The sequence below is a fragment of the Hemicordylus capensis genome, chromosome 3, assembly GCF_027244095.1.
Source record: "Hemicordylus capensis ecotype Gifberg chromosome 3, rHemCap1.1.pri, whole genome shotgun sequence".
Lineage (NCBI taxonomy): Eukaryota > Metazoa > Chordata > Lepidosauria > Squamata > Cordylidae > Hemicordylus > Hemicordylus capensis.
Window position 1 is genome coordinate 333,820,524 of NC_069659.1, and position 23,396 is coordinate 333,843,919.

A 23,396-nucleotide genomic window follows, 5' to 3' on the forward strand; every position below is an offset into this window, starting at 1 on the left:
ATACTTACTGATACTTTTCACTTGAAATGGGTGAAGACTGTCATGAGAAAATTATCTCTATGTGGTTTTTCATCAGATCTTTTGGTATCTCTGGGCTTTGAGAGGGCCAAGGAAACCTTTAAACAACAAATTTTGGACACAGAATTCCAAAGCAATTTAAGTAAGGTGCCTAAAGCCTGCAGGCCTTTAGGCAGATTCCCAACTTTCAGCCGGCACCTCATTTGGGTACATTGATGGTGCCCAGATGTCAGTGGGCCTTGTCTCCAGTCGGCCCTATTAGAGGGTAGAATGCCCTCCGGTCAGCCCTATTAGAGGGTAGATACAAAAATAACCCTGTTCAGCAATGTTTCTTCCCATGTGGATCAGGACAGATTGAATCATCACATGTTCTACTGTACTCTGCTTTTTATTACGACTTGGGCCATAAACTAATTTCACCCATGATAGAGGATCTTCCAGATCGACCTGACAAATTTTACATTTGGTTTCTTTTAGCAGATAAAGATGAGAATATTTTTAATAACGTAGCCAAATTTTGTATTTTAGCCTCTAAATCATGCCAGGCAATTGTAGTTCACCCCTAAAGGAAAGGTATTTCGGGAAAATGTTACATTTCTCAGGCGGCTGTATTTACTATGCGGCTTTAAAAAAAGAACAACCTATATGTATACTGGTCAATGGCTCCAATAAAGATTTGACAATGTACTTGAAGCTGTTTCTATATTAATATAAAATATAACCATATATTGATATTTTTGAATGGATTACTTTTTAATTTTGTCCTGTAGGCTGCCTTGAGTATCTCTGAAAGAAAGGCAGGATATAAATGCTTTAATCAATAAAATAAAAATACATACAAACCAACTTCATCACTCATAGGCGAAGGTCAGCAAAATCTGTATACAACTAGAACACAGCATCCACTGTAACAGCAACTGAATTAATCCTTTGATCAACATACCACAGATTTAGCACAGCAAACTTTGTTTACAGTTTTAGATCACATACTTCCTATATTCTAGTCTTCTGCTTCCTCAGAGGCCTGCTGGCAGCTAAGCAATAAATTCTTTGCCATTCTTATTACCTTTACATCCTTTTAAGAGAGATAAGCTTGTGACCTTTATTTTTGCCTCGCTCCCTCACAAGAGCTAGAGTAATGAGAATATAATGAAGGTCTACTTACTCGCTGAAAGGGTCGGCGGCTTTAAATCTTCAGAACTCTTCTCCGCCAACTTTTCCCCAAAGTATTTGTCAGGGTGCAGCAGAAAGTTGAGCTTGTTCATTTCTGTCGTCTCCTTCAGGGCTTCAATATTTAATGACCTAAATACAACTTTTCAAACCAGAGGATTATTGCAAATGCAGAAAATCATTTCACCTATCAGCACAACTGCAATTGAAGCAAAGTTAATTTTTCGTGCCTAATCATACTATTCCACATGCATAGTTGAGAAATAGTTTGAGAACTGGATAAACACAGAAAGATATTCAGGGAGACACTGACAGTTTTTACTGTGTGTAGCCAAGGAAAGTTCACAGTTATCAACATTTAAAAGTGGGGGTGGGGGTGGGGCGGCCTTAATGTCAATTAAAAGGATTTTTTTTTTCTAAGCAAATCTAGGGAAACTTATCATTTACATAAAACAAGTGGGATTCTTTCCCCTCAGGTCTAGCATCAAAGAAATTCTCTTCTTTGCTCCAGACATCCATTCCTGGGCTGCGATCCAATGGTTTACCATGCATGCCCAAGGGATTTTCCACTTTTCCCTTCCAATATGTCTCTTGCTGCTACTTTCCTTCCAGTAGCCCCTCTCAAAAAGCCACGCCTGGCTGGAATGGCATTCTGTGAGGTGCAGGGAGTTGCTGATTGAAGACAAAATGAGCAAATCCGCCCTCACAGACATGGGCTACTTTTGATTCTAGCCTAGTATTTGGGTTAGCTTTGGGTTAGGGTTATCCTAGGGCTGGACCTAGGAGAAATAGCACCCTGTGCAAGGAGTGTCTTTGGCACCCACCCCCATGGTTAGTTTATCAATTTTGTCAAGTTATGAGGCTTCACTTCAAAACCCAGTAGTGTAAGACGCTGTTCCCAGCCATTCCCAGCAATGCTCATGAAAAGGGCCCAGAACTATTTCACAACAATTTTCTGCCAGTGCTTTCCTGCTCCAGTTCTGGGATCCAAGTGTAATCTCCCAGACCTTCTGCAGCTTCTTCTTGGGTCTCCTTCCTCTCTCCATGTCTTTTCCTCCATCCTTTTTCCAAACCTCCTTGCAAAAATATATAACTTATCCCCACAATCAGGCTCTGTACTGGAGGACTGGAAAGTAGCAAATGTAACACCAATTTTCAAAAAGGGATCCAGGGGCGATCCGGGAAATTATAGGCTGGTTAGTTTAATGACCGTTCCAGGCAAATTGATGGAAAGCATTCTCAAGGATAAAATTGTAAAGCATATAGAAAAAAAGGCCCTGCTGGGGAAGAACCAGCATGGCTTCTGCAAAGGGACATCTTGCCTCACTAACCTTTTGGAGTTCTTTGAGAGTGTTAACAAGTGTGTGGATCAAGGTGATCCAGTTGACATAGTATACCTGGACTTCCAAAAAGCTTTCGACAAAGTTCCTCATCAGAGACTCTTGAGAAAACTTAGTTATGGGATAAGGGGACAAGTATGTGTGTGGATTGCTAACTGGTTGAAGGACAAGAAACAGAGGGTAGGTATAAATGGAGAGTTTTCACAATGGAGGGAAGTAAGAAGCGGGGTCCCCCAGGGATCTGAACTGGGTCCGGTGCTTTTTAATTTATTCATAAATGATCTAGAAGTTGGGATAAGCAGCGAGGTGGCCAAATTGGCAGATGACACCAAACTCTTTTGGGTAGTTAAATCCAAAACAGATTGTGAGGAGCTCCAAAAGGATTTCTCCAAACTGGGTGAGTGGGTGACAAAATAGCAAATGTGGTTCAATGCTGGCAAGTGTAAAGTGATGTACACTGGGACGAAAGCCCCCAACTTCAAGTATACATTGATGGGATTTGAGCTGTCGGTGACTGACCAGGAGAGGGATCTTGGGGTCATGATGGACAGCTTGTTGAAAGTGTTGACTCAATGTGCGGCAGCTGTGGAAAAGGCCAATTCCATGCTAGGGATCATTAGGAAAGGGATTGAAAATAAAACTTCTAATATTATAATGCCCTTATACAAAATGAGGGTGCAGCCACACCTGGAGTACTGTGTTCAATTCTAGTCACCACATCTTAAAAAAGGACATTGTAGAACTGGAAAAGGTGCAGAAAAGGGCAACCAAGATGATCAGGGGCCTAGAGCACCTTCCTTATGAGGCAAGGCTACAACACCTGGGGCTATTTAGTTCAGGGGGGAAATGACTGCAGGGAGACATGATAGAGGTCTATAAAATCATGCATGGTGTAGAGAAAGTGGATAGAGAGAAATTCTTCTCCTTCTCACATAACACTAGAACCAAGGGTCATCCCATGAAATTGATTGCCAGGAAATTTAGGACCAGCAAACAGAGGTACTTTTTCACACAACGCATAATCAACTTTTGGAATTCTCTGCCACAAGATGTGGTGACAGCCAACAACCTGGATGGCTTTAAGAGGGGCTTGGATAATTTTATGGAGGAGAGGTCTATCAACGGCTACTAACTGGAGGGACACCTCCAGCCTCAAAGGCAGGATGCCTCTGAGTACCAGTTGCAGGGGAGTAGCAGCAGGAGAGAGGGCATGCCCTCAACGCTTGCCTGTAGGCTTCCAGCAGCATCTGGTCTGGTGGGCCACCGTGTGAAACAGGATGCTGGACTAGACGGGCCATGGGCCTGATCCAGCAGGGCTGTTCTTATGTTCTAACCCAGCAATCTCTCTCTCTCTTACCAGAAGATTAGGCTGAGAAAGCTCTGTTCTGAGTCTACTTTTCTTTTCTCCTTAGCTCACTGCTAAGAGTACACTCAACAAAGCAGGAGTCACAATACTCAGCTCAGCACCCCCTTCAGGTATTGGCCAGGCCAATTGCACAGCTTACACAGCTCATCCAAATGCCAGCCCTGGGACATCTCATGCAATCACCAACTGCTCTGACCTGCAAGGGCTCCCTAAATTTCTAAATTTCTATAAATCTGGGCATGGATTGGTAGCCTCCATTAATATTCATGACAACAAATACATACTCAAGGGCTTGTGTGTATACACCAGTGCACATGTGGAACTCTGGATCAGAGCAATAAAGTCCAAATGTTGGTTGCTGCATATGTTAAAAACATACCTATTGGCTTTATCCTAGTGGCTTTTTTGAGGAGGGTATATTTCCTTCCTTTCCGGGTTTTTTCCTCTTTGTATTTTTTACCCAGTATTGTGTTGTCCCATACATTCACCCTAAGAATCAAGGAAGAAAGTGAACTGACATTTCTCCATTCAAGTTAAATTCCCCTTTTGTCTAAATTGTCCTCATGTGTACAAAGAATCATGACTTTTAAGATGCACATACTGTTTACAGCTAACAAGATAACTGAATGGCAGGATTCGAGGCCAAATGGAATGTTTACCCTGCAGTCGGGTTCACTATCCATTCATCTCAGTAGATTCAATGGGGCTGAACAAATTGGATGAATGAATCAAATGAAGCACCAAAGCAAATCCTTCATAGCACCCATTCAGATTGTTATGAAATAACAGCCAATCAGAAGCCCTCAGGTTGTGATGGAATGGAACTTCAAATAGTATGATAGCATGTCATTATTAGTCTAAAGCTAATCATAACACTGGGAAATTAAACACTGAAGAGCTATTGTTGAAGAGGCTGCAATCTTTAACTGCTTTATTAGAACCACAAAATGTTATAGTTGGAAGGTAATTTGGAGAACTTCTAGTCCAATCCCTTGAAACATAGGAAGCTGCCATATACCAAGTCAGATCATTGGTCCATCTAGCACAGTATCATGTACACGGATGGCAGCAGCTTCTCCAAGGTTGCAGGGAGGAGTTTCTCTCAGCCCTATCTTGGAGATGCCACGGAGGCAATGTGGAACCTTCTGCTCTTCCCAGAGCATCCCCTAAGGGGAATATCTTACAGTGCTCACACATGTAGTCTCCCATTCAAATGCAAACCAGGGCAGACCCTGCTTAGCAAAGGGAACCATTCGTGCTTGCTACCGCAAGACCGGCTCAGAGGTATCTTTCAATTCTAAAATTCTATTAAACCAGTTAAACCTCTTCCAATACTTCCTACTCCTGGGATGTATGTAGGTACTACCCCTTTCTCATGACTGCTGAGGGTGTGACCAGCAGGTGATTTGGCATGACAGGAACCAAAGTGCATGCAGTCAACCCTCCACATTTCATGAACATGAGAAAGTTTCTGAGAAACAAGAGCCACCAACATATATAGTGGCAGCCTGGCCACACTTCATTTTCATGGAAAGTCACTTCTGCAGGGATCAAATGGAAGTGAAGAAACTGTGGCATGGATAAAGTATTTAGTCTTTTCCCTTTTAGCAGAGTTAACAAATCAGCCAATCACACAGAGCGAAGAGAATGTCTTTAGAGTGCTTTACTGATTTAAGCAACTGCAAACAATAGCAACATGGTGCCGCAGGAGAAAGGAAACCGGGACAACAGAAAGTTATAAATAAAGTGGAGGAGAGTCCAGAACAAGCATGGAAAACAAATCTAACTAGCAGATAAATCCATAACCAACAGTGACAGGTTACAGCTCCACCTATTGGCTGGAGGGGCAGTTCATCTTCCAGACTTCTATATATTGGTTTAATTCCACTCCCATTTCATCGCTTCCCCATTTCCCATTTTCCTGCTCCAAATTACTCAAGTCCCTTCTTCCCCTTATGGGAATTCAAATCATGTCTGCTTTCACAAACATGCTTTCAGAAAAAAGTCACAGGAGAGGGGGTGAGTTAAGAGTAGGTAAATGGACGGTGAGAGGAAGGTTAAGTCAACCCCACCACTTCTGTGCTCTCAGCTTTTCCTGTTGAAAAGAAGACTCTCAGGTTACTGTGTGATGTATAGTTTATCCCTGACAAAGAGATTCTGCCCCCCCCCCCCGCCGCCTGCAATTATTTGCATCAACATTTTCCTTTCTAAAAAGAGAGTTCATTTTCATAATCTGTCGACAAGATCTGTTCGGGTATTTTATATTTTTCAAAATTACCCAAACAGACCTTGTCAACAGATTTTGAAAATCAGCTCTATTTTTAGAGGGGGAAATGTTGGTGCAAAATGAAAAGTTGCCAGGGATAAACTATACAAGCACACAGTAACCTGCGAGTCTTTTTTTAAATTATATTTAAAGTTACAGCTCTCCACCCTCAGAATCAGCTAAGCAATGGCTAGAAAAAAATTCATTATGTGAATGAAGGGAATCCTAGAAAATTTCATTCAGTTTTGAGCAGGAGTGTTACTTTTTCTTTTTGATCCAATATACTCTCCAGAGATATACTTAATTATGTCAGATATCATTAACATGCAATACATGAACTACTTTTCAGCCGAGCAAAATTGTATATAAAATAAGAATCTATTTACACAAAGATGAATTTGCACTCTTTTCACTTTAGCATTTTCTCAGCACAGATGAAACCTCTCTAGTCTCCACAGGTAGAGCAAATGACCCTCAGCTGGAGAATGCCCCTCAGGGACCAGATTTCAGGATGGCTACAGCCTGGCCTTATACCAACTATGACAGTGGTCTCCACAGAGGTGTAACTATAGGGGGGGCAGGGGGGGCACGTGCCCCGGGCGCCATCTTTTTTGGTCACATGGGGGGGCGCCATGACAAAAAATTTTTTAAAATTTTTTTAAATTTTTTGTTAATACAAATGTTTCCTGCTCAGTGCAGCAGTGCTGCAGCAGTCAAGGGAGCACATCGGCGCCCCCTCCTCCATGAGCGGTCCCTTCCGCACCGCTCGCGCTCCCCCATTGCTTTGCTGGCACCTGGCGGCCAGTCAGTGGCCTGGCTTGGCGGCGGCGGGCGCTTGTGAGGAAAAACCTAAGTATAATGTAGTATGTTGGGGGCGCGGGGGGGCGCCATTTCAATGCTTGCCCCAGGCACTGTTTTCCCTAGTTACGCCTCTGGGTCTCTAGACACATTATGGGATTTGCAATTAAAACATGCAGTCATGGTGTGACACTCACCTGTAGAGCTGTCTGGAAGTGCCAACCTATCAGGGTTGGTAGGCCATGAGACCGCCCACCTCTTGAAAGAGGGCAGGTGTGATGCACCCAATACTTTACTACAGATAAAGAAGAGGCAAGGGCCTTTCTCATGATCAAGCATGAGGACATCTGGGAGACCGGGGAGGACACCTTGGAAAACTTACCTCCCCCACAGACGATCATCCTGTTTGTACTGGGTGCGTGGATCACATGCCCAGACACTCTGCCACTGCCCCTGGCAATGTGGAGGCCGGGATGTGTTGTGCCAGCCACCGGAAATCCCACAATGCACCGTGCCAGTGAGCGGTGAATCGTGGGGATCCCCCAGCGATAGGTGGGTGCCCATCAGTGTTTCAGCATCAGTGTTTCAGCACCAGTGTTTCACACACAGGTAAGCATGGTTACTTGCTCCCTTAACTTCATTTAAGAGGTGGGCTCACTAGGTGGGGTTACCAGTTCCCACAGGCAGCCAAGCCTGGGCTCAGCTGCCCTAGCCCGGTCTTGGCTGCTAGTGAAAACAGCCTCACGGATTGCAATCCCTCTGCAGTCTAATGAAGACGGGAAATAGAAGTTTAGCACAGGTGGCAAAACTAATTAAAAATGAATAAATAATAACAAAACAGAGATGTCCAGCCCCAAATTGCTATTGATTGTGTGCAATGAGTCAGTTAATTGTTGTTGGCCGGATATCACATTTCAATATATATAGTTCTGTCAATATTGTTCCTGCTCCCTGTGCTCACTCTTCCTCTGCTTTCTACTGTCTTATAGATCTGCTTTCCCCTCTCTCTTTCCCTTCTCCCTAAAGTCCCCACACATGTCTTTTCTCAGCCTCTCTTCCTGCTCCAATTGTCACCAATTGTTCACCTTGTTCTCACTTCCCCCCAGTTTTCTGTGTTCCTTACCTTCACTTGCCCTGCATCCCATACAGTCATATTAGCTCAAATCACATGTTACACTCAACACACATACAGTCTGTATACAGGTTCCCGATCCAGCAGTATAGATAAGCCCTATTCACACATTATGTTCGACACCCATCCACTCTGTGTACAGTCATCCCTTGCCAACCATGGTTTTTAGTATCCGCAAATGGGAAATTGTGTCCAGTCTCACCAACCAGCACCCGAGTATCCGCGGTTGGTGAGGGGTTTTTTTAGTGATGGTGGGGGAGGTTAGTGATTTTGTGGGGGGTTCAGAAGTTCAATGCACTTATTCCTCTTGCTGATCCTTACTGACCCTTGCCCACTCCTTGTGATTTAAAGTGCCTTTGAGTGATTTTTGGAGGTTCAAAAAATTTCCAGAGGTTCAATCTGCTCATTTCTCTGGGTGGCTCGTGGCAATATAAAGGGATGTGGGGGGATTTTTGCCAATTTAAAAAAAATCCTTTATTTTTTGGTCTTTCCCTCTAACCCCCTATTTCCCATTCATTTCAATGGCTCGCCAACCATGAATTTGCCAACTGCTGAGTTTTGCCAGAATGGAACCCTAGCAGCACACTGATGCATGCTGGAGCTCCTCTTTGGCATGCTGGTACACATCTGCACAATCTGTACTGCTCCCTGCAGCACAGATTGCTGGAGGAGGGGGAAATGAGTCATGGCCTCCCAAAATTCCATAATGCACCACGTGACAAGCAGATGCAGTACAATAATACACTTCCTTCCTATATCTTGCATTTGAGGGGTGTATCCAGGTTCACTTTTAAAGTGAATGCAGATACAAGCCCTATTCGCATGTTACATCCAATACTCATCCAAGTGTACACATGTACACATGTACAGATCTGTACACAGGTACAGTCATTCACACATGATGTTAAACACAGATACAGTGGTACACTTCCCATTTGTACCACGAATTTGAGGACCCTGTACCCACTACCCAGGTTCACTTTTAAAATGAATGCAGGCACAGCCCTTCACACAAACACATGTATGAGTGTACAGATATCTATACACTTATACAACATAATGTCTGAATAGGGCTACAGTTATTCACACAAGAACATGTGCGTATATGTACAACTATCTGAATATAAGTATAGCATAAGGTCTGAACAGGGCTAGAGTCTGAACACTACAATATCAGGAAGTCCAGTCCTTAACAATAACTTTTCAAATGAATGTGTATACAGTCATTCATACTAGAATTTATATGCACATATAGACATTTTATTTATTTATTTATTATTTTATTTGTTACATTTTATATCCCGCTCTTCCTCCAAGGAGCCCAGACAGTGTACTACATACTTATGTTTCTCCTCCCAACAACCCTGTGAAGTAGGTTAGGCTGAGAGAGAAGTGACTGGCCCAGAGTATCATGGCTGAATGGGGATTTGAACTCAGGTCTCCCTGGTCCTAGTCCAGCACTCTAACCACTACACTACGCTGGCTCTGCATCATATCTGTATGTGAGTACAATATAATTCATAAATAGCCCAATAGGAGTGGGCATGACATAGATTCTACAACACCAATTGCACCAGCAGATACTGGTCTGCTTTTTAGATACTGACTTGAATGTTTGGCCCATGTTATTTTTTGCCTTCCTGACTGCCCCATGCTTTCAGTGAATGGGTCATCTCAATTATTCTCATGAGGATTATGTCAGTACGGGAAGGTTACATTCTTTTAACCAAGGTTATTAAAATGTTTAATAATACAAAGGCTTCCTTATGTTACATCAAGGAAGTTATTTAAAACTGAGGAAGCACTTAGCCAGAGTTTAATTTTACTGTTCTTATGCTTTGTACAGTATACATTACAAAGAGTCATAAAAGATTTATACATTTTGCAATATATGAGCTCACTCGGAATCAAAGAGCCTTGCACCTCTAACCTCCCAGGCGTCGGAAGTGCAAAATTAGACCAATTTGTACTAAATTGCTGCTAGGAAAAATATGACATTCTTCCACTGTGTTTCTAGAGCAGAGCACACTATGTTGTTGTGGATGGTCTGGAAGTAGTGTTGCCACCATTTTTATCAGCGCTGCTCCTGTGGCATGCGATCTACACCCAGGATGCTCTCATGGCTACACAGTTGCACACTTGCTGCTGCCTGACTCAATGTGACATAGGCCTTTCCCTCAACTTCCTCCACCTTCTTCCTAAACATGGAGGAGAGGAGGAGGAGGAACACAGGAAGCAGTTTTATACTGAGGCAGCTCATTAGTACATCTAACTCAGTATTGTCTACTAGGGATGTGCACAGAATCAGCAACTTGAAGATGGGGGGATAGCTTTAAGGACCAGGAAGGGTGCTCTTACATGCGTTTCCCCCACCGATGCCATGTTAAAAAACAGTCCTGTGGGGAAGCAGCATAGTTCCTTGCCACCCTGGTGCACATCGAACTGGAAGTACCCCCCAAAGTGAGGGGGTAAGAGCACTCTCCCTGGTCCTTAAAGCCAGGGGCGTAACTATAATAGGGCAAGGGGAGACAGTTGTCTGGGGGTCCACTGCCTTGAGGGGGGGCAGAGGCAGGTCACATGACTGAATCCCCCAGCCGTGCATCAACCTGGGCTTCTGTCAGTTGTATTCATCCTCCCAAATTGATGTGAAGGTTAAGGCCTGGAGCTACCAGAACAGCATGTCTTTCTCTAGTACCATTAATTGACTTGCATCGTCCCTCATTTAAAATTTCTTTTCTTCATGAGGTGAGCTTCAATGAGGGTGGGTGGGTGGGGCCTTTTAAAATCTTGTCTCTGGGCCAACTCCAACCTTGCTACACCCCTGCTTAAAGCAATCCCCCCACCTTCGAACCGGCCGAACTGCCAGACTTTTGAACCAGTTCAGAGATCTTTAAAAGGGCCTCCAAACCAGTTCGTGCACATCCCTGTTGTCTACACAGACTGGCAGTGGCTTCTCCAAGGTTACAGGCAGGAGCCTCTCCCATCTGGAGATGCCAGGGAGGGCACTTGGAACCTTCTGCATGCAAGCAGTTCTTCCCAGAGTGACCCCAACCTTACAGCGCTCACATGTAGTCTCCCATCCAAATGCAAGCCATTTGCAGGCAGACCCTGCTTAGCAAAGGGGACAATTCATGTTACGACAAGACCGGAAAAGGAAGCAGAGATGGGTTTATGTGTGGACACAGCAAGTCAAGCAGCAACATTAAAATAAAAATGAAGAGGAGAAGGACACCATGGGCCATGCTAAATCTTCCATCATTGATTTCTCTCATTCAATCCTTTGTGAATTGGGACAAAAATGGTGTCAGGGATTCTGGCTTCCTGACAAGGCAAGAAATCCATTTCCTAGCCAGACCTATTTAAAATATTATCTCTGAAAGGAAGCTTCTGATCATTGTGTTCCTTTGGTTCATTCATAATGACCTACCTTCTCAAAACATGTCACTGTAAATCAGCTTTTAGAGAAATTACTTACACGTATGCTGAGTCTTCTTTATCCTCTGCAACAGGTACAGCTTGTTCCACTGGATTAGCGGGAGCACCTTCCTCGACAAAGGGCACAGATTTATTCTTTTTAATGTCATTCTCCTCCTCTATTTTGTACTTGTTTTCTCCTCTGAAGGAGGAGATTGGGACATAATTTCCAATTCTCCAATGTCCTTCCTAAAAAAGGATCAGAGCGCAAAGCACAAATCAAAGAAACTTTTTGAGGTTAGTGAGAGGTCCAGATCTGTATTTCATCTTTTGTTCAGGAGGTTAAACAGGTAGAAATGTGGTCTTGGAACTTCTCCGCATTTTATATGTTTAGATTGTTACATTTGTTGGAAGTGAAGGCTGTCTCATGTCTCAATGACAGAGGGGGACAGATTAGTGAGTCAGAGGGCTAGAGGGGTCAAGACACTGGTCATCCCTTTTCTACTGCTCTGACACTATCCCTTTGATATGTAGATTGCTACTCTCAGTGACTTACTTACTTCCTGCCTACCTTGCCACTTTGTCTTTCCTCTTTTCCCTTTTTCTTCTCCCTTGCGACACTCACGCTCCTCTTTCCCTGCACCATGTGTGCAGAGATGCAGAAACCATCCCTCTGCATCCAGCTAGCTAGCTAGATTAGAGATCCTATCTCTCCACTTTACTATCTAGAATGGAGTTTACCAATAAAGACTCCTTGTATTGATTTGAAACTATGAACTGGCTCAAAGTGTATTTTACTCTCAGCATACACACATTCCTAGGCAGGCTGTGTTGTGCTGTGTTGTGCCTCAGTTCACTCTGCTGTAATAGAAGGGTATCTCTTACCAGAGAGAATTCCCAACAACATTTTCTGAATCCGAGAGACAGAATGAGTATCCCATTAGCCATTTGGCACCCCTTCAGAGATGCTAAGATCTGAAGGCAGGATGAGGGATTTTAATAAGAGTTTTTCTAGCCCAAGGATTTCCAACCTTGGGTTCCAGATGCTGTTGGACTACAACTCCCACCATCCCAAGCCACAATGGCCAAAGGATGATAGATGCTGTAGTACAACATCTGGGAACCCATGCACACACACTGTCCTATTTCCGCACTGGCTGATACTCCAGATAGTGCCAGATATTTTGCTGCTTTTCGAAGCAATCTAGTAATACAGCCATTCTAAATTGGTCTTCTAAGTGTGAGGACGCAGGTCAAAATGCAGGTTTGGTATTAGCATCCTAAAAGATGCTACCCCCAGGTAGGGAAGGCCATGTATATCAGCTCTACCTTCCATTTAGGATATGCAGTTCTCTCAGCTTTGCTGCTTTATTTGGGGAAATTGCAGCCCATCCAATTATTTGTTTGAGTTATCTGTGCTGTGAGGAAAGCCTTTACCTCTCCGCAATTTCAGACTGTGCTTTCAGCATAAAAAGAGAGAGGAGAGATGCCAAATTCCCTGTGACTTGTCACTTATGTGTTTGTGGCATGGGAGAAGCCGAAGATATTTTACATGATGTGTATGAGACTGCATTTTATATTCTTCCTCGGGAGAAAGATTTCCAAAGAAATCCTTGGCAACATATTAGTCTTGAATGATGAGAATTAATCTAATGAGAAAGAGGTGAGGAAATAATTGTAAAACAGCGGTGCTGCTACCTGCCCAAATACTCCGAATGGAATGCCGGAAATGTCAGTAAGAGCAACACTGCAGTCTGCAGAGGATGACAGGACGAAGAGGTGGCTGTTCTGGATGCAGGTAGCCAGGTCAGTGATACAGTCGTCATGTGGCTGAAGTGCTCTGATCAGAGGTGGGGGTTCAGTAATAGGGATTTCCTCCAAGGCAAGGCAGTAGTCCTGATGGGTAGCGGAAAAGAAACACGTTCTGAAGTTATGCAGGGGGAATTATGAGATTCGGGATCCATTTTTGTTTGTGGGGTGGCACATAGCGAATTTTAAGTTGGCAAGTGGGTGAGCGAGGGGGAGTGGGTCATGGCAATGCAACCAGATCCCATTGGTATTTGTTTGTCTGGCTTTTAGTCTCCATTTTAATATTGCACCATTCCAGGGGCAGTGAAATATGCTTCCAATCCATGGACTTTCCACACTGAAGGCAGTTATAGTAATAAGAAAACAGTCCTTAGGAACCTATTTTCAAGACCTTTTATTCTTCTGTTTGCAAAGCCTGCACATGAGACTGTAAATCTTTATATAAATAGATTTTCTCTTTGGCAAACCAAAGTTCCTCTTGTCAATTCTATGTACTTTATGGACACCAAAGACCCTTAAATAACCCTTAAGGCAACAGATTCCCCAAATCATTGCAGATCAATGTGCAGAAAGATTCCAATTTACTTTGGAGGGAAATGACAATAATTTGATTCAGAAAAACCCCTGGAAAAAGCAGCTGGGAAATGATTTTATACTCTCAAGATTAGCTGCTGCAGAACTCCCATCTGGACCGTTTGGGGGATGAGGTGGACAGTTGGGGGTAGAAACACCCTGTGATACATATCTCGGGTGACCCTTTGCTGCTGGGAAAGGGTCTTCCTTGCCTTAGGGAGGAGAACTGGTCTTGTGGTAGCAAGCATGACTTGTCCTCTTTGCTAAGCAGGGTCCACCCTGGTAGCATATGAATAGGAGATACGTGCATGAGGACTATTAAGATATTCCTCTTAGGGGATGGGGCTGCTCTGGGAAGAGCACCTGCATGCTTGCATGCAAAAGGTTCAGTGTCAACTTGAGCCAGCAACTTCACACATCCTGAGGATACAGTCCTGTCTTGGACTCTGAGGAGCCACTTGAAGACCTGCTTGTCCTACTAGTGGCCCCCCAGCACTGCCAGAGCCAGCATTTAAGAAAATACAGACATAGGAAGCTGCCATATACCGAGTCTGACTGTTGGTCTTCCTAGCTCAGTAATGACTACACAAACTGGCAGTGGCTTCTCCAAGGATGCAGGCAGAAATCTCTCTTAGTTCTAGCTTGGAGATGCCAGGGAGGGAACGTGGAACCTTTTCCATGCATGCATGCAGGTGCTGTATCCAGAGCAGCCCCATCCCCTAAGAGGAATATCTTAATAGTCCTCATGAACGTATCTCCTATTCGTATGCTACCAGGATAGACCCTGCTTAGCAAAGAGGACAAGTCATGCTTGCTACCACAAGACCAGTTCTCCTCCCTAAGGCAAGAAACAGAGCCTTCCCTAGGGAAGGAGCAGGGCTAATTCACTCTGCCTGGAAAACCAGTAGTCTGCTCCAAGAAGCTGCTGGGGTAGCATCCCTTGTATGTTGCTATACTCAGCAATCATGTTTCCTCTTGGAGCTGGGCAAGATCTGTGTCACTCCTGGATCCCTGCCTCAACAGAGATCCAAGTTCAGCCTAGAAAAGGAGAGGACAGACAGACAGAGACAGAGATGTCCTATTCCAAAGGCTCTCACTATAATAGGCCCCCTTCACTTTTAGAATTCCTTGCCTACCAGCTGCAGTATATGTATGAATGCCATATTTACCTGAATCCAAATCTAGATTTTTTTTCCCAATTCTTTGATGTTTGAAATTGGTGGATCAAATACAGAGGCCTCTTCCTTTTGGGAAAATCCACACATAACCTGTCTACTTTGATTGGCAGCAGCCCTTCAACATCTCAAGCAAAGATCTTTCCCAGTCCTGTTGCCCAACATGCTTCATTTTGAGTTACAAGGCATTGAACCAGGGACATTTTGCACACATTGCATGTCCTCCACTAATATGGCATGGACCCTCTATCAGGTCTAATAACTTCTGATAAGAACTAATCTGCCTACTTTCCTTCCACTATAATCTTAATTGATAATTACCATCTTCACAGGTTAGCCCACATCCACTTCAAATGTTCACTCATCCACCATTTTAAATTGGGGTGGATTACATCAACACAAACCACGGTGTTCAGGTGTCCCCATGTGTCACTACAAGGACCAAATTTGGCCCAAATCAGGTAGGTGACTCACAAGTTAGTCCATTTGTGCCTCATCTGCCATCTTGACTGGAGTGGATGACATAATCCTAAACTATGCCATTGAGGTGTCCCTATATGTCCCTACAATTGTAGCAAATTTGGTTAATTGGTCCAGGCATTGGGGGGGTGGGGGGGAGAGAGAGAGAGAGAGAGAGAGAGAGCGCTGTGTGATCTCATAAGATTATTTCCTTAAGGAAAGTGGGTGAAAAATTATATTGCATTTTTTAAAAATTGGCTGACATGATGAGGAAAATTACTCAAAGTAGCCCCTTGAAATGGAAAGGAATCACCAATTGCCAATTGGCGATTACAGATAACTCTAACTCTGGATGAATGGCTATTAAAACTATGAGACTATGCTTCGATGGCTAAGGTTACAGCCTACTTGCACCATAATTCAGATGAATCATTCGCATTCACCTGGGAACCTTTTATACATTTTAATATTTTGCAAGGTTATCATCCACATCTAAGACTTGGCTTTTCTTAATAATGATGTTTGATGTATATTACTTATATTTTTATGTTTGCTTTAACTTTGTTATGGCATAAGGGTGGGTAATTGGGTGGAAGAGGATTTCTGGATTGTTAATTGTAATACTTTATATACAGCTATTGTAATCTGGAAGTTCAAGAGACGACAAGACAATGTAACCATGTTTTTTCTTTTTTCTAAATAAAAAATTCTTTAAAAAAAAAACTGAAAGGAAAAGTTAGACAATGCCTAATTTCAAGGGAACTGCTTTGAGTAATTTTCCTCATCATGTCAGCAAATGAAACCAAATATACAAGCTCTGAGCCATAATTTGAACCTGAGCTTCATATCCTTCCCAGTTTGCAATCCAGTGCACATCTCTTACCTCTATATGCCATATCTTCAGCCAGCCAGCCAGATCTCCTGTTATGAGATATTGGCTTCTTTGATCAAGCGTCATGATAACGGAACCCACTCCACTGTGAGCTTCAAACTCGGCCAGTAGTCTACTCCTGTGTGTATTCCAAAATCTGACACAACCAGCACCTCCACAGGTAACTAGATTTGCTCCTCCTGATATATAAAACAATGCTGAATTAGGGACATTATTTTCAAGAGCATCGGATCCCAAACACTTGTGTTGGGATCAAATGAGAGCATAAGAAATCCATTTGCTTACTTCTGGTGAATTTTAATATATGGGACTGTCTCATATTGGATCAGGCCACTGGCCCATCTAGCTTGGTGTTGTCTGTTCTGGGGTGGGTGGCTCTCTAGAATCCTAGGCAGGAGTCAGTTCTGCTACTTTGGCATCTTTGGTTGGAAATATCCAGGACTGACCCCTGCACCTTTAGCATACAGGGCGTGTGCTCCATTATGGAGCTCAAGGTCTCCCTATTTGCAGAACACACTTCTAGTTCTGCCCTAGAAGAGCCACTGGCCAACATCAAAACCAACACAGCACCTGCACAACAGATGAAGTTGTGCACCAGAAGAAAATTGCATCGCTACACAAAATCCTGAAGTTGTGCTGCAATGTAAACGGATGGAGGAAGAGGCTGCCCAGCAGGAGGCACCCTACAGGTTGTGCATTGTGTTGTGCATGCACAAGGACATTTGAACTAGTGCAACCCTGGTCTGGAACACAAGCTTCCAACAGAGTGCAAATAGCTAGTGCAACATCCGTGTGATTGCATGGATTAGCGGTAAGAGTGCAGCGGTTAGTGTAGTGGTTAGTGCAGCATCCTTGTGATTGCATGGTGTCATGGTTAGAGTGCTGGACTAGGACTGGGAAGACCCAGGTTCAAAACTCATGGGATGACTCTGGGCCAGTCCCTTCTCTCTCAGCCTAACCTGCCTCACAGGATTGTTGTGCGGGTAAACATAACCTTGTCCACCACTCTGGGCTGCTTTAGGTATATATAAATAAAAATCAATTAAGCTGGATGTGAGGCAGCATTGTGGGTCAGGGAGACTTGGGTTCAAGTCTTCACTCAGCTCTGGATGTCAGGGTGCCTATCTCTCAATCTAGCCTATATCATAGGAATATTGTGAGGATGAAATGAGGTATTTAGATGTATGCAGACAGTTGTGATATTCATAAGAGGAGCTGGATCACACCAGTGTCAGACCAGGACTCTATTTCTAACAGGGGCCGGCCAGACACTTCCAGTAAGTCCACAAGGAGGACATTAAGGCAACAGCCTCTCTCCGCTCTTTGTCCTCCAGCAAAGAGTATTCAGAGGCATATTGCAGCTCCATGGTATTGCAGTATTGAGTATTGAGTATTGGTATTGAGTATTCCATGGTATTGAGTATTGCAGCTCCATGGCCAGGATCCCTGAATTCCAAGCAGGAAGGGTGGGACACAAATGTGAGAAATAAATGGATTTGACAGCAAGCAACTCAGTGGGGAGACCTTGGTGCATGCCGTGCAGAAACTCCAGTGCTGTCCAAGGACCATGGCGCTTTCCAGATTCGACCCTGCAATGGGGTCACGACGTATCTCCAAAGTATGCTTCTGCAGTTCCTGTGTTGGGACATCACAGCCCCTATGCTGTCAGTAAGGTGCCGTTTGCATTTCAGATGCCTTGTTTCGGATTTAATCACTGCGATATATTGCTATAACGTTGTATGTCCAGCGTGAAAAGGTTGCTGTATTTTTCGGTTGTCAGTTTTCGTGAGACTGCTCCCCCTGCTGGTAGCTTTGCTATTTACGTTTTGAATGCAATTTGCCCGAACCAAAGCATCTTGCCACTGTTGAGCAGATAAGCTGGAAAGTGCCCTGATGAGCTTGCATTGGCTGAAGCAGAAGTGCAGGTCCCTTGACGATCCTCCATGTTTCAGAGATGACTAGAACTCTGGGGTTTTGCTCCTCAGAGCTGATCCTACACATATTTATGTGTCTCATTGGATTGATGGCTGACATCCAGACTAATGCTGCACTGGTGCAAACATGTTGCATTAGTGCAAGGATGCTGTGCTGGCTAATCCTGCAAAGTTGGGAGCTTGCATCCCAGACTCAGGTTGCACTGGTGCAACAGGATGCACTTGTCCCACCTATGACATGCCCCCTGCAGTGACACCCCTCAGTCCATATCTGTTGTAGGCAATGATGCTATATTCCAGGGGCAGGCCACCTTGGCACTCCAGCTGTTGTTGAACTACAAGGCCCATCACCTTGTAGCTGCACAATTGCACAATTTCTTGCAGCTGAGGATGATGGGATCTGTAGTTCAACAACAGCTGGAGTGCCAAGGTGGCCTGCCCCTACTATATGCTACTGTTGTTGAGCAAGCAACTGCCCAGCTATGTGACCTTCTTACCTGTGTGCATCTTTATTTGTTCCACTAGTGCAGTGTTAATCTGAATGTCAGCCACCGAGACATGCTCCCGTGTGGGTATGAATAGGACTACATCCCTACTTTTGAATGAGCCCTCATTATCATTGCTTGTATTTTTATTATTATTTAATACACAGGGACATAGGAAGCTGCCATATACTGAGTCAGGCCATTGGTCCATCAAGCTCAGGATTGTCTACAAAGGCTGGCAGCAGCTTCTCCAAGGTTGCAGGCAGGAATCTCTCTAAGCATTATCATGGAGATGCTGGGGGGGTGGTTGGAATCTTGGAACCAGATGCTCTTCCCAGAATTGGCCCATCCCCTAAGGGTGCTCATACATGGAATCTCCAATCCATATGCAACCAGGGCAGACCCTGCTTAGCAAAGAGGAGAAGTCATGCTTGCTACCACAAGACCAGATCACCTCCCATGTTTCATGGTTTCTCCTGCCCTTCCTCCAAGGGGTTCAAGGTAGATTACATCATTCACACACTCACAACAGTGCTGCAAGGTAGGTTAGGCTAAGAGACTGATATGGGTCCAGGTCACTCAAGAATGGGGCTGAGTAGGAGTTGGAACTACTTTCCTTCCTTCCTTCTTTCCTTCTTCCTTCCTTCGGCTTAACTTGAAACACTACAGTTATTTCAAATCCGAAGCCATTTCCTGCTGTGTGTGAGCCCCATTAGATTGGTATTTGTTTGTTTGGCTTTTAGTCTCCATTTTAATATTGCACCATTCCAAGGGCAGTGAAATATGGTTCCAATCCATGGACTTTCCACACTGAAGGAAGTTATAGTAATAAGAAAACAGTCTTTAGGAACCTATTTGCAAGACCTTTTATTCTTCTATTTGCAAAGCCTGCACATAAGACTGTAAATCTTTATGTAAATAGGTTTTCTCTTTTGCAAACCAACGTTCCTCTTGTCAATTTTATGTACTTTATGGACACCAAAGACCCTTAAATAACCCTTAACGCAACAGATTCCCCAAATCATTGCAGATCAATGTGCAGAAAGATTCCAATTTACTTTGGAGGGAAATGACAATAATTTGATTGAGAAAACACCTGGAAAAAGTGGCTGAGAAATATTTTATACTCTCAAGATTAGCTGCTGCAGAACTCCCAACTGGACCAAATTCCATCATGACTTAACATCCTGCAGTGCCTTGCTGACTCACAAGTGGTATAAATCAATATTTGGATTGACTCTCTGCATGCAAGCAGCCTTCCACTACAGTGGTGTTCATTTGGGTCATTGGAATTCACTCTTCATATCGGGAACAGTAAACTCAATTCTGTCTAAAGTAAGAAGAGATCAAGATACAGAAGCGGGATGTGAACCGCCTTTGCTACAGGCCATACATTTTAAATGCCTCTAACCAGTCCTTTTTTCTGCCAGGGGGAAACAAAAATCAGCAATCAAGAGGCTCAATCCAGCTCCCTGTTGCTGCACATGGAGAGCAATCTGCTGACCAATACATTTGCAGCCCTCAGTGGTTGGGGGCCAGGATACCTAAAAGACCATCTCCTGCCACCTGAACCTGCCAACCCACCAAGGTTGATGGCAGAAGGCCAACTGCCAGGGGTGTAGCTATAACTGAGCAGATGGGTACAAAGAAGCTGCTGGGGGTGGGGGGCAGATCCACCCCTCCCTGTTTTCTTCATCAGAGAGATGAGCGAACACGAGCCCCCTCTCCCCTAGCCCACTGTGTTTCCTAACACTCTCTGAAGCAAGGCGTGGGAGCACATGAAAGAATTTTCTTTGTTGTGGTACTCAGGATGTGTAACTCCCTACATCTGGGAAGATCCAAAGACAGAAAGGGTTAGGGGCTGTCACTCAATGGCAGAGCAAGTTTCCTCCCTGGCATCTCCAAGATAGGACTCAGAGAGACTCCTACCTGTAACCTTGGACAGAGGCGCCCTTACCCCTGGACTTCTGGACTGAAGTCCAGGGCCTCCACTGCCCCAGGGGACCCCAAATCCTCTTTAGTCTGTCCTGGGGGGTTTGGTCACCCGGCCAAGCATGATGATGCTTAATTTGCATGGGAGGGGGGGGTCTCCAAAGGCCTTTAGGTCCAGGTTCCAAACTTACCTACTGTAGGTGCATATCTGACCTTGGAGAAGCCGCTGCCAGTCTGTGTAGACAATACCGAGCTATATGGACCTATGGTTTGACTCAGTATATGGCAGCTTCCTAGGTCCCTATGTAAACTGCTTAAGAACTTTTGTTGAAATGCAGTATATAAATATTTGTTGTAGAAGTCGTAATTGTATAGTAGAAGCTCAGTTCTTCTACTGGGCATTGCTCCCATGTTCCAGAGTAAAACAGCATGCATGCTTTCAGGGGTGGGGGTGTTTACCAATATGCCCTCTCCCCCAGAAGCACTCTGTACAACCTGGAAGTAGGGCCCTGAAGGTCATACAGCCCTCAGGGACCTACATCCAGGTCACAGGAAACCCTTTGGGGCGCGAGGCAGGCAAGATTAGCAAAAATCCACATGTACCCTGTTAACCAGCATCTAACCAGGATTTTAACCATTTAAATCCTGGTTAAATGCTGGTTAACTAGAGTGGTTCTCACAGTCCGTTCCACAAGGCTCACTACTCCTGATTAACTTTTTAACCAGGATCCTTGTGATTGTGTGAACCCAGCAAAAATGAAGTAAACAAAATAATAGCTCAATAAATGAGAATGTACAAAATGGAGTAATAAAACATTCTTCCACCATCCATAGTGTGAATCAACCCCCCACCACCCTTCCAGAAAACAGATATAGTAGAGAAGAATATTATCCTTTACCTGTCACTGAAACATTCTTCCTGGCATCCAGGAAGGAAACCCTAGCAATAGTATTGCAGTTTTCCGAGTCAAAGTTGGTATAGTTAGTGGCAAATTGTGTATGTCTTCTAAAGGACAACCCTCCAGTAGGAGTGACTTTCTGTTGCATTTGAGAATCTGTGGAAGAAATTCCTGATTAGGGTCTAAAAATTAAAAACAAAAAACATGCTTTCAAGATACCAATACTGGCCACATTCCAGAAAAATATGTATTATATCTGTCCACACTTGATTTTGTTAATGACTCCTTCTCAGCAGCTGTCTCTACAGAATGCTGGGACTGTTTTTTCTGAGTTTTAACAGTCTGCTTGAGGACATTGGCATGAGAGCTTCAGGAAGCAAAAGACTGGGGGTGGCAGGTGTGTGCCAGTCAGTAGCTCTCTCACTCAGGCCCACATAAAATATAGCCATGAGGACTAGCAGCATGCTCCGGGTTTTGAAAAATGGAGGCTGGCACTCTCAAGAACTGCAAAATCTACTCCATATTGAACACACACGGCACTAAATGTGGGTCCTTGAGCCTGTACAAAATGAAGAGCAAAAAGGTTTATTGGTGCGCCACTGGGAAATTAAGGTCTGATTTCTGGCATTCATGCATAATGGGTTTTGCAGAAGATAGACATGCTTTTCCTTGCAAGTACAGAGAGACTCTTCGCTGAGAAAATAACCTCCATCGTTTTGAAGAAAGACTGAGAATCCATGTTTCATGCAGTAGGTTCCCGACGATGGTCAGTGGGAACCCGGATGTTGGTCTAAAAGTATTAGGGGCCCAAGGTTGGGAAGCCCCTGCAGTACAGTAGAATATGTAAAGGGAATGTGTTGAATTTTATCATTCACATTTTGTTCATCTGCTTATTCACTTCTGAAATGATTTCAGTCCTTTGTGCTCTACATAGGCTCATTGTGGTTTTTGTATGGCCTATGGGCCCAAACAATAAAACGTATTACTACTGCTAATTAACAAATTAGGAGAAAAGTTTAAGAAATGGGGTGTGCCTCTTGGTAGACTACAGATGGAGCCATCCAACCCCTTTTTGCTTTTTACATGGTTGGTGGGGAGAGACTTGTTTAGGGTTCTGCAGGAGACAGCCTCTAAGAACAAATCCCTTCCAAGAAAAAGCCATGTGTGTCCTCCAGATTATAGTAAATAGCTGTAATCTGGTTTTTCAGCTCAGCTTGACTATTGAGCAATATGCTAGGATTATATTAGTTACAGGATGAATTAGGACCATGTTCTGCCATATCTGTTCATAGTCTTATACATGCATATTAAGCTGGGGCCAGGATCTAAAGAGCTACTGGTGGAGTATCCCAGGGCTGGGTTACACTCAAGAGGGTGTTTGGATTTCAATCTCTCTCTCTCTCTGTAGAGCTTGATGCCATAACTCAGGCTGATTAAACCCCTTTCTCTCCATTCAAAAGGGGTTTGATGTGCAGCCACTCTTTGAGAAACAGATGCTCCAAGTCCCCTCGGGGGCACAGAACTAGTTGTGTGGTTCTCTGGATGCCGGCCAGTGAGGATTACAAGCTCCACAAGTAAATATGCTGATATTGTGGGGGGAACACAAAGTGCTAATTAGAACCCTGCCTGGGTTGGGGGGAAGGAAAGTGCATCGAGGTTTCTTGCTAACAAGTATAAAATGAGCTGGAGACAGCTTTTAAAAGATTACGAATAGGACAAGTTTCTCAAATCTCT

At 44.0% G+C, this 23,396-nt stretch overlaps 1 protein-coding gene across 6 annotated transcripts in view; it reads right to left on the minus strand.

Annotated features, from left to right (window-relative positions):
- Window positions 1-23,396, minus strand: part of WDR49 (WD repeat domain 49) — a 176,858-nt gene that overhangs the window by 45,661 nt on the left and 107,801 nt on the right. For 5 of the 6 annotated variants that reach the window (XR_008320131.1, XM_053312038.1, XM_053312036.1 and 2 more), the window contains 6 exons: window positions 21,663-21,818; window positions 16,404-16,591; window positions 13,203-13,400; window positions 11,566-11,753; window positions 4,274-4,383; window positions 1,184-1,330 (listed from right to left, as the gene is read on the minus strand). Coding sequence is in view for 4 of the 6 variants with exons in the window: in XM_053312038.1 (XP_053168013.1) it covers window positions 1,184-1,330; window positions 4,274-4,383; window positions 11,566-11,753; window positions 13,203-13,400; window positions 16,404-16,591; window positions 21,663-21,818 (987 nt within the window). In the remaining 2 variants the exon portion in view is untranslated. Of the gene's footprint in view, window positions 1-8; window positions 306-1,183; window positions 1,331-4,273; window positions 4,384-11,565; window positions 11,754-13,202; window positions 13,401-16,403; window positions 16,592-21,662; window positions 21,819-23,396 lie in introns of all 6 variants that reach the window. The other variant, XR_008320132.1, reaches the window with a different exon arrangement.